Here is a 15,814-nt window from a genome sequence, read left to right as displayed (position 1 = left end):
AGTTACTGAATTAACAGAACATGATCTAATAAATTTAGTGGGATCAATGTTACTCCAAGAAGAAAAGGAGAGAGAGAGAGAGAGAGAAAGAAAGAGACAGAGAGAAGAAAGAGGAAGGGGGAAAGAAAGATGAAAAGAAAAAGGAAGAAAGAAAGAAAGGAGGAAGGAAGGAAGGAAGGAGAAGGGAAGGGAAGGGAATGGAAGGGAAGGGAAGGAAGGGAAGGAAGGGAAGGAAGGGAAGGAAGAGAAAGTCTAACTCTTTAAACGGAAATTAGAAAAAAAATTTAAACTAGATTGTATCTTTGTTTTAATATGGTTTAACCAATGTAATTGTAGGATGCATAAGTCCAGCAAAAAACTTGGGTAAAAATGTCCATTCAGCTATGTTTGTATATGTATAAGCAATTGCTAATGGTTGTTCCCTCATATCTGCCTTTAAAGTTAATATTTGAATGTAAAGAGTACCAAAATCCAAGAAATTCAAAGCCTGCTTGAAAATGACCAAGCCACACTGGAGAACTGACTTGGTAGGACCCAGTAAGTGACTAGCTTCTAAAGTGAAGACAGGACAAAGAATGAGTTGAAGCAGTTCATTCCTCCCAAAATAACTGGATTTATCTTTCCAGACCTTTACTAAATCCAATCCTTTCTCTCCATCTTCATTTTTAAACCAGGGTCCTAGACTAAGACTGATTAATCCCTGGGGTCATCCACCCCTGTTAAATGCTCCAGAGAACTCACAAATTAGTGAGCAAGAGAGAAACCGAATGTAAAGGTTATGATAGACTTGCACAAACAGAACTTTAAAATAAGCCTCGAATGTTTCAAGTGAACATTCTTTAAAGAAACACAACAAATTTAAATTGTCTAACATTGAATGGAAATTTACTAGACATTAAACAGAACAAGAAAATATGAACCATATTCAAGAGAAAAATTAAGCAGTAGTAGCAGACTCCAAAATGACAGAAACAGAATTAACAGAAAAGGACTTTAAAGTAAACATAAATACACTCAAGGATTTAAAGAAAAATGTGAATATGTTGCAGAGATAAATGGAAAATATATCTATATTTCTAGATGTGAAAACCTCAAGATCTTAAATTAAAAATTTACTGGATGTGATTAACAGAAGTTCATCTACTAGGAAGAAAAGATGTGTACAGCAATAGAAAATGTACCGAAGAAAACACGAAGAAAAAAATACGGAAACTTAAAGATCTGTAAGACATGGCAGGTGCCTGTAGTCCCAGGTACTCGGGAGGCTGAGGCAGGAGAATGGCGTGACCCCGGGAGGCGGAGCTTGCAGTGAGCCGAGATCGCGCCACTGCATTCCAGTCTGGGAGACAGAGCGAGACTCCATCTCAACAACAACAACAACAACAACAACAACAACAACAACAACAACAAAACAAAAACAAAAAAGAAAAGATCTGTGAGACAGTATTAAGCAGTCTACTCTATGTATAACTGGAGTCCCAAAAGAAAGAGAGAGAAAATAATTAGCAGGAGAACTATCAGATGAAATAACACTTGACATTTTCTAAACTTTTAAAAAGTGCAAACCCACAGATATAAGAAGCCCAGTGAACCAAACAAGGATATACATAGAGAAAACTACATTAAGGGACATCATAATCAATTTGCTAAAAACTAGTATGAACCAAAAAATCTTATAAACAAGTAGAGAAAAATAAGCTACCTAATGTTAAGAGTTACTAAACAGCAACAGTAATCAAGATTCTGTGGTATTAGTGTAAAGAGAGAGATCAATGGAATAAAATAATGAGTTCAGAAATCTACTAACACTTATATGTTCAACTGATTTCTAACAAATAGACCAGAATAATTCAAAGGAGTAAGAATAATCTTTTCAAAAAAAGAGGTGCTGAAAAATATAATCCTGTAAGATAATGAACCTCAACCTATCTTCACATCATATCAAATTAATTCAAATTTCTCTTTCATTTAAATGTTTAAACTGGAAGAAGAAAACTGGAAAACAAATCGTTCTTGAAAGGACCCTAAAGCATTAACCACAGAAGAACAAATTGATAGACTGGGACACATCAAGTGTTAGTGTTAGTGCTTAAATATTCTGCTCTTCAAAATGGAAGGCCAACTACAAAGTAGGTGAAATTATTTGTAACATACATATGTAGAAATAGATTGTATCCAAAATATATAATTTGATAACCCACAATAAAAAGACATGCCTCAATTTAAAAACTGAGCAACGTAATGCAGTCATTTGCTGCATACAGTTAGAAAAACCCGACAATATCAAGTGTAGACAAGAACACAGAGTAATAGAAACTCATACATTGTTGATGAGAATGTCAAACAATAATTAATTACAAATGATTTGGCAGCTTCCTATAAAGTTAAACCTATACTTAATGCACAACTCATTTTCACTTCTAAGTAATTACTCAAACAAAATAAAATAAATTTCTACAGAAACTTATATAAGATATTCATGGTAGTTTCATTCATAATTACTCACACCTGAAAATAACCTACATTTCCATCAATAGGCAAATACATAAACAAATTGTGGCATATCTGTACAGTGGCTAATTATTCAGCAATAAATAGGACCATATCACTGGTACATACATGGATAGATCTCAGAAGCATTTTCTGACTGAAAAAAAATTCAGACTGAAAATATCACAGACTCTTTTTTATATGATTCACCTAAATGCACTTCTAGAAAAATAAAAACTAATGTATAATGTCGGAATAACAGATCATTGGTTGACTGGGGCTGGGAGGAGAGTGAGGATGTGAGCCTGAGTATGAAGAGGGCAGGAGGGAATTCTCTGGAATGACATAAATATTCTCTATTTAGATAGTGATAGTGGCATATACAATTCTCAAAGTTTATTAGACTCTCTGTCTCTCTCTATATATAGCAAATGGAGTTTGTATGGATATTATAGTTCAAAAAATAGATTAAAAATCACTAAGATTTGGGAAGTTGTATATAAACAAAAGTAAAAATAACATTTTAAAATTTTAATTTAAACAGCATGCCAAAAACCTCAGGACATTAAAAATTAGAATTTTTTTTAATCCCTGAGAGAGCCCCTTTGTAAGGAAAAAAATATTATCTGCTTCCATATCCAGAAAAAGGTTATAATGAAATACAACTGACCACTGTAAACATATAAAGACACAAAATATATAGATTTTAAGATCTGTATGCAATAAAGAAAATATAAAGGAACCAAGTTGTATATTTTTATGAGTTTGTCAGATAATTCAAATAATTACGCAAAAGTCAAATAATTTATAATTTGCTGTAGAAAAATAAACATTAAATGTGCTATAATTCCTAAAGTATAAGTGTTTTTAAAAAAGGATTTGATAGCACCATCTTCATGACCAAAATATATCTAAGATGATAAAATTATAGTGTAAAGTAGACTTATTCTTCACCACATTAAATGAAGGTAATAGAGAGAGGACAAGTGGCTATGCAAAATTATGCAGTCGAATTACTTAAGATCAAGAAATCATTGCAAGATTTCCCATTCTAAGTTCTTTGAGCATTTACCTAACTAGAGATAGTAGGTGGGGGAGAGGGGAAGTTTCCCAGAACATTTGTTAAAAAGCAGAGACAGAAAAATCTTAGCATTCTTTATTTCATGCTGATTCCAAAGAAAGACAGAGTCCATATACAACCCCGCACTGCTAAATTTGACTGGCTTTAAAAATAAAAATATAAAAAAGAAAGAAAGGCACAGTCCAATGCAAATATGACAAGAGAACCCCCTGTGGGCTACTAGGCAATGCCAGTTTTCTGAGTTTTGCTTTCTGATTGATGGCTTTGGTGCTGATAATAGGGTGGGAACTAAAGTTAGAGGAGACCTGTGCACAGACAGCTTATCCAAAGATCCTCTGTGATCAATACATATTCTTAATACATCCTTCGGAACAATGATCATGTTAATCATTCATACCTAGAGTTGTTTTAAAATTGGTGAATCATTAGTTGAAATTTGGTGAAAAAAATCCAGGATTCTTTTTATGGGAGGTAAGAAGAGACAGACGAAAAGGCAGTGGAGTGGAAGAAGAGGAGTAATGTACTCACAGGGTCTCCCAAAGAATATTTCAACCTGAGGACTTCCTGTAAGTCATGAAAGGGCTGCAGCTGAATCAACCCTAGATGGTTCTCAACTCTTGGGGCAGGGAGGAGAGGCTGAGCAGCCTCCTGCAGTGACCTGGGCCGTATACATATTGCCATTTTTTATGTGTGGTAGGACATGCAAAAGGTGGGAAGCGCTGTTCTAGAGTTTTTTTTTTTTTTTAACAGAAGAGAAAATTATTCATTATTAAAGACTGAAATTGAGTGTAAAGTCGGCTCCTACCAAGGAGAATAAAGTTACTAAAGTTCCAAGATATATTAATGTTACTATTCATAACAATAGCTAATTTTTACTGTGTACCCATTATGCTAGTACTCATTACACTATTTAAACATGTTCACACATTTAAAGCTCACAACCCCTCAGCAGAAAAATTTAGAATTCCTGACCACATTTAACAAACAAGTAAACAGAGATTTGGCAGAATTTGGTAATTTACTTCACATGGAGTTGCTAGTAGGTGGGGAAGTTGGAGTTGCAACTCCTGCAGCCTAACTATGAAATCAATATTACTGTACAACCACTAGGTGGTTATACTTATGAGGCAGTTCCATGCATAGATCTCAAAGACAATGCAAAATGCCACTGTTTTTGATGCATACATAGGGTTTGATGCATACCTAGTCAAAACAACACATCAATTTCCACATTCAGTAAGTTTTCTTTAAATATGCATAACGAGGAGGCTGATCGACTCTAAGAAAGATTAATATGAATCATTTTGTCTTCTTTCCAAGCCCTCACTTTAAAAAACTATCTATAGAATACATGGAAATAGAAAAATTAATACTATAAAGAGGTCATTCAAATTAATCTAGATATTATATTTTTATCTAAAAGTGTATGCTAGATATTAGAAGTCATAGTCAATTCATATATAAATATAAATTATAAAAATTAATAAGGTGTGAGTACTGTTAAATAATAAATTCATAAAGAAAAAAGTTTCCATCATTTACCATTAGCTGAAAATTAAAACATGGTAGCTATTTTTACTAAAGCCAGTTTAAAAAATATATTACTAAGGAGGACACTGAGGACAAGAAATAGTCCATCAAATAAAAAATGACTCCACATTTCTCATAGAAAACAAAAGTGAAAATAAAATCACAGTATGAATAAAATGGCCTTTAGCCATTTACATCTGAATAAGAACAATGTAAAACAAAAACCATTAAAATAAAGTTCAGCTGAGCATTTCATAGGTTCCCTGAGTGGCTCTAGGAACAATGGTGAACACAATAGAGTACATTTTCCCTGACCTCAAAAAGCAAAAAGATATAATGCCACACAGATAATGATTAAAGAAGGATTACACGGGAAACTACGGAACTGATTTCAAGTTGGAGCGTTCAGAAGGGCTGGAGAAATCACAGATGGCATATGGGAGAAGTGAGTGCCTGGTCAGAGTATAAAGGTTGAGTTATGAGGACTATAGCTCTCTGATACCATGTAAGTGAAATATTAGAAAGAAATTACTGTAGGTTGTACCACAGAAAATGGGAAAATGGTATTGGTATTTTACAGTAAGTTAACTGAATTAGTAAAAATATCACACTGATATAAAAGGAGGTTATTGCAAGGAGAGAAGCATGGATTTGTTTTACTGTTCACTAGTAGCTGGAGAAAGCAAAGCCAAAGGGAAAGTGAAGAAATATGATGATCTGAAATCAGAAACAGGAGGACCAACTGCCTATAGGAGATAAAGGAATGAAGATAATCAAAGATGACTACATGATCATCTATCCCACTGTCTAAATGGTGGTCTCATCATCATCATCAACAACAACAACAACCACAACAACAAAGAAAAGCAGGAAAAACCAGCACATATTATGGATGAATTTACTAACTTTGAGATGAGAATGGAGCAATAAGTGAATTCTCCTTACAACTAATATTGGTAATAAAACACTTGGTAGACTCTGAGTTGTCTTTAAGGTAAAGGAGAAGGATCTTTAAACCTTAAACCATTAATATGGCTCAGATCTCTGCTAACACTAACATTTTATGCCTCTATATTAATTAAGAGCAACAGAATGATACTGGCAGGAGTAAATATTCATTTGTTCAAGTTTTAGAGCCCATCGATTTTCAAATTGATGTGATGAGATCTATCAATTAACAAAATACAAAATGAGGTGAAGATGATCTAAAGCAGAAACATAAATACAAATAAAAATATGTGAGTCACAAATGCAAGCCATATATACTCTTTTTGAATAGTCACATTTAAAAAGTAAAACAAGTAAGATTAATTTTAATGATTTTATATGACTTAATATATATTTTAAATATTTCAATATGTAATCAATAGACATCATTCTTAATGAAATAGTAGTACACATTTTGTACTATATCTTTGAAATCTGGTGTGCATTTTCTACATAGGTTGTACCACAATTCTTGCCAGCTGCATTTTAAACGTTCAATAGGTACATGTGGCTACTAGTTTGGACAGAGCAAAACTAGGGTTCTTTCTCCAGAAATTCTGTCAACAGAGGCATGAAGATCAAGGCGAAGACATGAACATTAGTTCCACATAATTTTTTTTAAAGACATGCTCTGGTTTTGTCACTCAGGCTAGAGCACAGTGGCACAATCATAGCTCAGTGCAGCCTCAAACTCCTGGGCTCAACAATCCTTCTGCCCTAACCTCTCAGGTATCTAGGTCTACAGACACGCTTCCACACCTGGCTTCAACATAAAATCCAACTGTAATTAGTAAAAGTGAGTGACCAGGGTAGGATCTTAATTGCAAAAACTGCAATTACTTTTGCATCAACTAGTAGAAATAAGGAAAATGAAGATAATGTATGAGAAAATAAAGTCCAATAATCATGAAATTCATATCTCTTTAAAAAAACTTAAATGCATGGAAAAATATTATTTGAAAAACAATGTGTATGATACAAAATGGATCAAAGACCTAATATTAAGGGCTAAATTTATATTAATGAAACTCTAAGAAGGCAACGTAAGTGTAAATCTTTATAACCTTGGATTAGGTTAGTTTTTAAAATATGATACCAAGAGCACAAGTAGCAAAAGGAAAAATAGATAAACTGGACTTCAGCAAAATTCAAAACTTTTGTTCATAAAAGAACACTTAAAAAAATGAAAAGAAAACTGACAGAATAGGAGAAAATATTTGCAACTTATATACCTGATAAAGGTCTACTACCGAAAATATATCTAAAAGCACTTACAACTCAACAACAAAAAGACAAGCAAGTCAACTAGAAAATGGGCAAAGGACTTGAATAGATGCTGCTCCTAAGAAGTTATAGAAATGGCCAATAGGCAAATAAAAAGATGCTCAACATCATTAGTCATTAATGAAACAGAAATCAAAGCAACAATGATAGCACTGCATACCCACTAGGATGGCTACCATCAATAAAGCAGGGAAAATAACAAACGGAGAAGATCGGGAGGAACTGGAACCCTCATACATTGTAGCAGGAAATTAAAATAGTTCAGCTATGTGGAAAACAGTTTGACAGTTCCTCAAAAAGTTAAACAGTTACCATATGACCCAGAAATTTCACTCCTAGATATATACCCAGAAGAAATGAAAATACATCTTCTCACAAAAGCCTCGTACATGAATGATGACAGCAGCATTACTCATAATAGACAAAAAAAGTGAAAACTGTGTGTTCAACTGATGAATGAATAAGCAAAATGTTGTATAGCTATACAAGGGAATATTACTCAGCCATAAGAAGGAATGAAGTACTGATCCCATGGATGAACCCTGAAAATCTTCTGCATAAGGAAAGAAGCCAGGCACAACAGGCCACATAATGCATGATTTTATTTATATGAAATATCCACAGTAGGCAAATCCACAGAGATATAAAGCAGCTTAGTGGTTGTCAGGGGCAAGAAGGAGCGTGGGGTGGGAGCGACTGCTTAGTTGGTGCAAGATTTTTTTTTGAGTTGGGGTTAATGGAAGTGTTTTGGAATTAGATACTAGTGACGGCTGCACAGCACCATGAATATTCAAAAACTTATTGAAGTAATTCCAGTAAATATAGTGAGAATCGCCTATACTTTAGTTAAAATGCAGAAGAAGCCTAGAACAATATACAAAAATAGGAGACAGGATATTTTGAAAACTATGAATCAGAGAACTCGAGGATCTTAGGTAAAAGCTATTAAAAATCAGGCCAGATTTCAGAAGGTGGTTAGGGCACCTGGCCATCTCTAAAACATTATTTCTGAATCAGATTCTTCAAAGGGCTTGAAAAAGGTAGATGACTGGGCTCCTAGTCAGAACAACAGAATCAGAACCTCTACGGGTGTGGTCAGAACCTGTTTCCCTCAAGAGGATTGTCATGCATCTTTCCACTAGAATACCACTTAGGAGGTCTAGAACGTGACAACTGTCTCTATTTTTCCCTTCCACAACGTTTTATACAGACTACTGAAGTCAAAATTATTATCAGGTGCGTCCTTGATAGGTTTAAAAAGTCTGTAAAAGGCAGCGTCCTGATGGTTTAGAAATTGGACTTTCTTTGCACTGGCTGGGGAATGAAGGTAAGAAGTAAAGGAGAGCTCTGAATCTGCTGAAATCCTTTCTCCTTCCCCCTAAAAGTTAACCAAGTGTGGCCTCTCTGTTTCACTCCCTCCTAGGACTGGCTATGGTCAGAAAAAAGAAGTCTACACATTTTCACGATTAAAAATGGTTGAACAAAATGTGTGCAGGATTAGAACCCTCATCTAACCCTAACCCTCACTAGAATTAGAAAAAAAAAAAAAAAAAAAAAAAAAAGCTCTAATCACTAAGCTCATATAGAAGCTATTAAAAAAACATTATTGATTCGGTTGGGTGTGGTGGCTCAAGCCTGTAATCCCAGGACTTTGGGAGGCTGAGGCGGGCGGATCACGAGGTCAGGAGATCCAGACCATCCTGGCTAACAGGGTGAAACCCCGTCTCTACTAAAAATGCACACACAAAATTAGCTGGGCGTGGTGGCGGGCGCCTGTAGTCCCAGCTACTAGGGAGGCTGAGGCAGGAGAAGGCGTAAACCCGGGAGGCGGAGCTTGCAGTGAGCTGCGATCGCGCCACTGCCCTCCAGCCTGGGCGACTGAGCAAGACTCCATCTCAAAAAAACTAAAAATATTAAAAAAAAAAAAAGATTATTGATTCAAGACAGTTTGGTAAATGCTAATGAGGAGAGATAGAGAAACAATTGAATAAATTGGACAGAAGTAAGCATATCGGGCAGATATAAAGAATCGTTGCACCAACACAGCACAATGGTAAGGTTGAGAACAGGGACTCTGGTGCCAAAGTACGTGGGTTCAAATTAAAGCTAGACCTCCTAAATCAGTGACCTTGACTTTAATTTATCTGTGTTGTGGTGCTCTCATCTTACAGTGGGATGATAATAATACCTCCTTCATCAGGTTATTATGAGGACCAAATGAGCTAATAGATATGAAGTGCTTGCACACTGTGTGTGTATAATAGATAAAAGTAAACATCTTTTTGTCAATCAAAATGATCCCCAAAAGTTGCATTGCCTAAACACAGTTTACAGCCTCAAAGATGTTATTATAAAATGACATGTAACAACAAGAATATAAACATTTTTAAGCCTACATAGACATGTTGGCATGACTGAAAAGTCACATTCCCAATATCCTTTGTATTTGCCCAAATTCTTTGATTGCCTTCTATATTTTCCTCTTGAAATGGAGATGAAGGAGTGATCAATAATAAAGGGAATAATAGTCTGAAACTCATTCTTTTGTATCTCCAAGTTCCTGATATAATCAGTTACAATTGGAGACCTCAAATTATTTATCATTGTAAACCTTCAATCGTACACCCACAATTTATACATATTACAGCGATTCAAAATTGTACGCTTCAATTATTGAAAAAAACACGAAGAAATGCCAAATTAAAAACAATATATCTATTAAGTACTAGGTTTCAACAAAAGGTTTAGTGTCTGAATTCCTTTTCAACATCCTTTGAAAAAAAGGAGCATACAACAATATATAGCAATTTCTAAAAGACTCTCTTTCTCAGATCTATGAAAAGTAGCAGTCCACACTTCATCGACCACCATCAGCAATGAGAAGGTGAACTTTACTGCCAGAAGAAAAAAAATCTAATGATTATTTATTTCAAGACTTGGCAATAACTATTTTTTCTAAAGAAAAGGTTTCTAATGCTAGATTGATGCTTTGTATTAAAACAGTCACCCTATATAACACTTCAGAAATCAGATATACACTATAAAACCATTTTTAATTGATTTCTCTAACTCATATTTTAGGATCTCTGGTACCAAGTTAGTCCTGTAATTTTATAGTTCAAAGGCAAATTTCAGGAAATTATAATTAGCAATAATGGTATTTCCAGAATTCTGACTGTATTCTCAAATTTATGGCACTATAAAATGATAATCCATCTGTAACAGTCAATAGTTATAGCTCCAGATTTCTCGATACTCTAATGCAATACTGATGTGACTTAGAGTATGGCAGAGTTGCCTTTACTTGAATCAGGCTCCTGTTCCTCACGCTGGTATTATAATAATTGTTACCATAGAAGGGGAGATCATTTAATTACTATTTTCTCTTTAAATTTATGTGCTGTCACTTTCTACTTGTATTTCAAGATCTCACTGTAATAGACATAATTATTACAACACTTGGAATATTATTCATTTTAATATTTACTGAGTGCTTGTTATATTCAAGGGATTGTGTTAAGCTTTTTAAAAATAATTTTAAGGTGAGCAAAGTTAGGAACTGACAACTATTTAGATAAAGTTTTATATTTAGAAGTTGACATTTTAATTTAAATACCAAACATGATAACATATCATGAAAAAGGTTACACTGGCAAAAGGAAAATGAAGCAAATTTTACATGTGTTAACTATTTGATAATTTTGGATGTAAATAGTTGAAAGTCATTATTGCTGAATTTATTGTTTTTAATGGTATTAGATGTAACTGCTCAAAATGTCTTTATTTTCTTGTTTCAACAAAGACTGGCAATATATTTTGATATATGAGATCTAGTGTGCAAGCTTCAACTTCGATTAAATACGGCAAGTTTACACAAAGCCAAGTGTATGAAAGGGGATCTTTTAAAAAAAACTTTATTTGAGAAAGGAAGAGACTTATAACAGAAGGCAAGAAGGGAAACATACAAACAATATATTTACAACACAAAACAAGAGATCACCTTCGAGGGTGTAAATTATAATAAATACAGTAGATTTTAAAAGAGACATTTATCAATTAATTCTAAGATTATTTAAGTCCAGCTTTCCTTTTCACTGGTTCCAGGTAGTTTCTTGATTAAATTCAAAGACTATCAAATTCAAACAATTAACGTCCACCAACTGTACTGATGAAACTCTCTCAAATGACATTATAAAAAATAGTTTTTTTTGTTTGTGATTACATATCTTTGAAGTAATATTATACAAAAGTCTGCTCAGCCACATGTTCCTCCCCAAATAAAATGTATTTTAAAAGATGCACTATCCCTTTTTTATGAGATTGAAAAAAGACTTTGAAGAAAATGAATATTTATGAGATGGAAAAAATATACAATTTTATCTTAGGCATGCCATATTTTTAATGCAAAACAACTGACAAAAAGTCATTTTAATATGAAGGAATATACTAACCAAAATATGTTGGTGATAGGGAGTGTTCCTATTATAGCTATTTGTCAAATTATCAGAAGGACTTTCATTATATGGAAAAGTTTTAAACTTTCTAACTTCTAGTTATGTTAATTTAATTTGAATGGAGACTTTTTTAAAAAGGATAATGTATCTTTAGCAGTAACATTTTTAAAGAAATATTTTTAAATGTCACAGCAAAATGTAAACAACACGTGCCAATAACATACAGTTGAACAATGTCTACATTTGGCAAAACTGCTATATCTCCTTTGAAATAGGATACTACACCTTGAAATACCTCAGATTTAGAAATATAAATATTTTAATAGAAAAAACCTCACAAAGATTCTAGGTCAATTTGGATTATCCATATTAAAGGGGTCTTAATACAACGAACCTTTAACTAGCTTAACAAAAGTAAACCTATAAAACAAGGTAAACATATCAAAAGGGAATATGAAGGAAATGTTCCAGTGAAAAGCTTCCGTAACAATTTCCCTACTTGTGGTGTTATTTTCTTAGACAATAAATCAATTCATAGAGTGCCCTTTAAAAACAGAAAGAGTAAAACACTATCCTCAGATTTTTTTTCCTACATTCCTCAGTACATGAATCACTTGGACTTCCTGTTTCCACAAGGCATTTCCTGTTCAGCCTCACAGAATCACTTTTCTGTAGGAGAACAGCAGGAACCTGACAAAGAACTGACTTGAATAAACAGTGTCTTCTGTTGCCTTCAAAGTTGTTTGTATTTTATAGCATCAAAGGACATAGTCCTCCTGAAGGTGCATTATGTACAAGTAAATTCTTTTGTTAAACCTATCTTTTCCAATTGTTATTTGTCAGAATGTTATGGTATATGCCCATGACATTATGGAATTATACTTAAGAGATTCTAGTGACAATATAAAATATGATACACCTTCTTCTTTTCAAACTGATTTTGACTTGATATCAGATAATATTCATCCTGTTACTGTGTTATTTGCAATTGTAGATACAATATTGTATCTGATTGGACCATTATGCTGCACATTACTTCTCACCAACATTCGCATCTGCTTCATTTGCTCTTTTTTGATAGACAGTGTCATCAAATTACACAAAATAAAAGTAAAATGAGCAGTGCTATGTGAGACATAATCTAATATTGAAAGTAGTGCTGCAATTTGCATCTATATATTTAAAACCACCTGTATTCCTAATATGTTCAATTGCAACCTACACAATAACCTAGGACTACTGGCATGGTGACCAGAACATTTCTACTTAACTAAAAAAAGAGAGAGGAAGGAAGGGGCAGACTACCTTTAACAGTGTTCAAGACTATAGTATGATACATTATCTACAGTGATGTGAAAATTGAATTCTACATGTTGCAAAAAAATCAAAAACTAATTGAATGCTTCATTGATCAGACTGGGAGACTATCCAGCAGTCACTGATCTCAACACATAAACTAAAAATAACAGTGAATTTGTTTTCCTTAGAAGTAATTGGTGTAGCAGGCTTTGGGATAAATTTAAAGCCTATCAATTGCTCAGATATTATATATCATAATTTTAGTGTAACAGATATTTCCTTACCAGTGGATTTTCAATGAAACCTTGATATCTATATAGAGATCAGTATATAGAGAGACCTCTGTATAGATATATACATATATCTGCATTAGTTAGAATCCTTAAACACTGAACTCAAATCATCAAGAAATATAAACTGATAGGAAATCATATCCATTTACCAAAACTGCAATGCATTTCATGTTCAGATAATGACTTTAATTACAAATCCTGGAGCTAAATCTTTGCCTATTACCTGTTGCATAAAAGCAGCCTGCTCCCCAGATTCCATTTCCTGGATCTGAGCATCTTCATCACTGTCCACTGGTTCCTCCTTGACCTTCACAGCCCCAACTTGTCCCAGTGTGTCATCCACACAAGCACTGCTGTCGCTCCTAGTGCTGTTGCCACTAGAGGGCGCTCTGTCTTCCTGCATCGCCTGGTCCCCCTGAAGCTCTTCCTCTGCCTCCTCAAGGTGACTGCCTGGTTGCTTCAGTTGTTCAATAGATTTCGAAAGCAGCTAGAAGAGAGTGTTCAGGGGTTCAAAATTCAGTAGTTCTTGATGGTAACAGAGAAGCAAATTACACTTTGATTTCTAATAACTTATACACTGTGATTTCTAATCATTGAACACATATTTCAGAATGAACTTGTAGGCAACAAGTTTCCTCAGTAATACGAAATCTGAAGTAGTCCCATTATTCCATATTGTGTGGGTCTAGTAGGCAGGGAATGAGGTCTTTAAGTGTTGGGTTGTTTTTTCTTTTTAATGGACCACTCTTTAATGCAGTTAGAACATGGTGTACAAAAAGGTAAATAAATTATCCATGGAAACTCTGAAACTTTCAAAAGGACAAGTTTTGAAAGTTGAACCTGGGAATAATACTTTTCTCAAAAGATAAAGGGGGTGATAAAAAATGTTGTCAATATCATTTTTCAACGAATGTTAAACGCTGTAAAAGCCAGAACACAAATGCTAATAGTCTTTGTCTAATTTTCTCATACCTATACAGAGAAACTATAGTCAAATGAAAAAGTGCCTTCTTATATATATTTGGAAGACACAGAAATATTCATTTTGATATTCTGAACTTTAGAAAGGTGTAAGATTTAAAAAAAATAATAAAATGCTTTACGAACAGACTCAAATGGAAATTAAGTATTAGAAAAGAATCAGGAAATTATTTTTTAATTTGAAAATCATTATTTAGACATTTTATTTTATAAATCAGATTGAACTTAGTTTTCAGAAGTCAATGAATTAACTGCTTAATGATTTTAAAAGATAATTGACAATATGCCTAACTTAAACAATAGCAAAATACCATAACATGAAAGCTCAATAAATGAGGAAAAAGTCTCAAGATTATTTCATCTCACAATGGCCATTTGTTTTATTTCACAATGGCCCTGTGGACTAAATCATCTGTAGACCTTGAACTGTGTTTTCAAGAGTTGTTAGTTTTCTGCTAAGTCAGTGCCTATGTAAGCAACATGGCAATTATTGTAACTAGCAGCACACTTATAATACTACCACCATAAACATGAATGCAGATTTTTCTTTGTCAAATTCATGCTTACCTCCTACTCACACATAATTAAAAAATACATGTTTTAAAATGTGAATACTTAAGTACTCAGACTTAGATGGACACCTCATCCTCTTTAGGCTTATAGACTTTCCTGCAGTCCAGACAACCTCAAATGGCCCTGATAACACTAACAAAGCACTTTAGTTTCACTGCATGTAGATTTATTAGGAATTTTCATTCATTTGTTCAACAAATATTTACTGAGTGCCACTATGTTCAAGACACCATGCTAAGCACTAGAAAAATAGCCACTGCTCTGCCCTCATGGAGCTTATAGTGAATGTCTTAGAAAGGCTTCAAATACTTATTCCTATTTTCAAGCATGATAAAATGCTTTGAAGAAAGAAACACAAGGTGTTATAAGAGCACATACCGCTTGGCATAGCAGTGGAAATGGGGATTGTCAAGAGAGTTAAGCTGAGGAAGTGTTATGTTTAGGTTTAGACACGAAGGATGAAGGATGGAAAGGAGTTAGTTACATGTATGAGGGGTGGGAAGCAGGGGTGGAAATAAGGGTGGGGAGCATTTCTGGTAGAAGGCAGAGTTTGTGGGGACCTTGGATTGGAAAAGGAGACCAGCGCATCTAAGCCACCAAAAGTCTAGTGGAGTTTGAGAACAGATCGGAGGAAAATGCTGAAAGATAATGTTAAAGTAGATGATACAAGTTATAATACATTTGGGTGAAGAGTAAGAATCTAGAGAAATAAAATATAACTTAGGAAAAACACATATAAGGCCTAAATATCACCAAAGTAAGTCAGACATGATCAAGCTAAGAAAACATATACCAATCAAAACGCATATCACAATGAAGAAATTTGAATATGAATTTCCTTT

At 33.9% G+C, this 15,814-nt stretch overlaps 1 protein-coding gene across 50 annotated transcripts in view; it reads right to left on the bottom strand.

Moving 5' to 3' along the window:
• Window positions 1–15,814, bottom strand: part of LOC105475646 (histone deacetylase 9) — a 919,991-nt gene that overhangs the window by 324,057 nt on the left and 580,120 nt on the right. For 33 of the 50 annotated variants that reach the window (XR_011621594.1, XM_071094019.1, XM_071094020.1 and 30 more), the window contains one exon: window positions 13,642–13,905. Coding sequence is in view for 49 of the 50 variants with exons in the window: in XM_071094019.1 (XP_070950120.1) it covers window positions 13,642–13,905 (264 nt within the window). In the remaining variant the exon portion in view is untranslated. Of the gene's footprint in view, window positions 1–11,270; window positions 13,906–15,814 lie in introns of those variants that run through there. The other 17 variants (XM_071094040.1, XM_024790936.2, XM_024790931.2 and 14 more) reach the window with 1 other exon arrangement.

The sequence above is a fragment of the Macaca nemestrina genome, chromosome 4 (genome assembly GCF_043159975.1).
Source record: "Macaca nemestrina isolate mMacNem1 chromosome 4, mMacNem.hap1, whole genome shotgun sequence".
In the NCBI taxonomy this organism is placed as follows: Eukaryota; Metazoa; Chordata; class Mammalia; order Primates; family Cercopithecidae; genus Macaca; species Macaca nemestrina.
The sequence above is the reverse complement of the archived record's forward strand: the minus strand, read 5'-3'. Positions and strand labels throughout refer to the sequence as shown.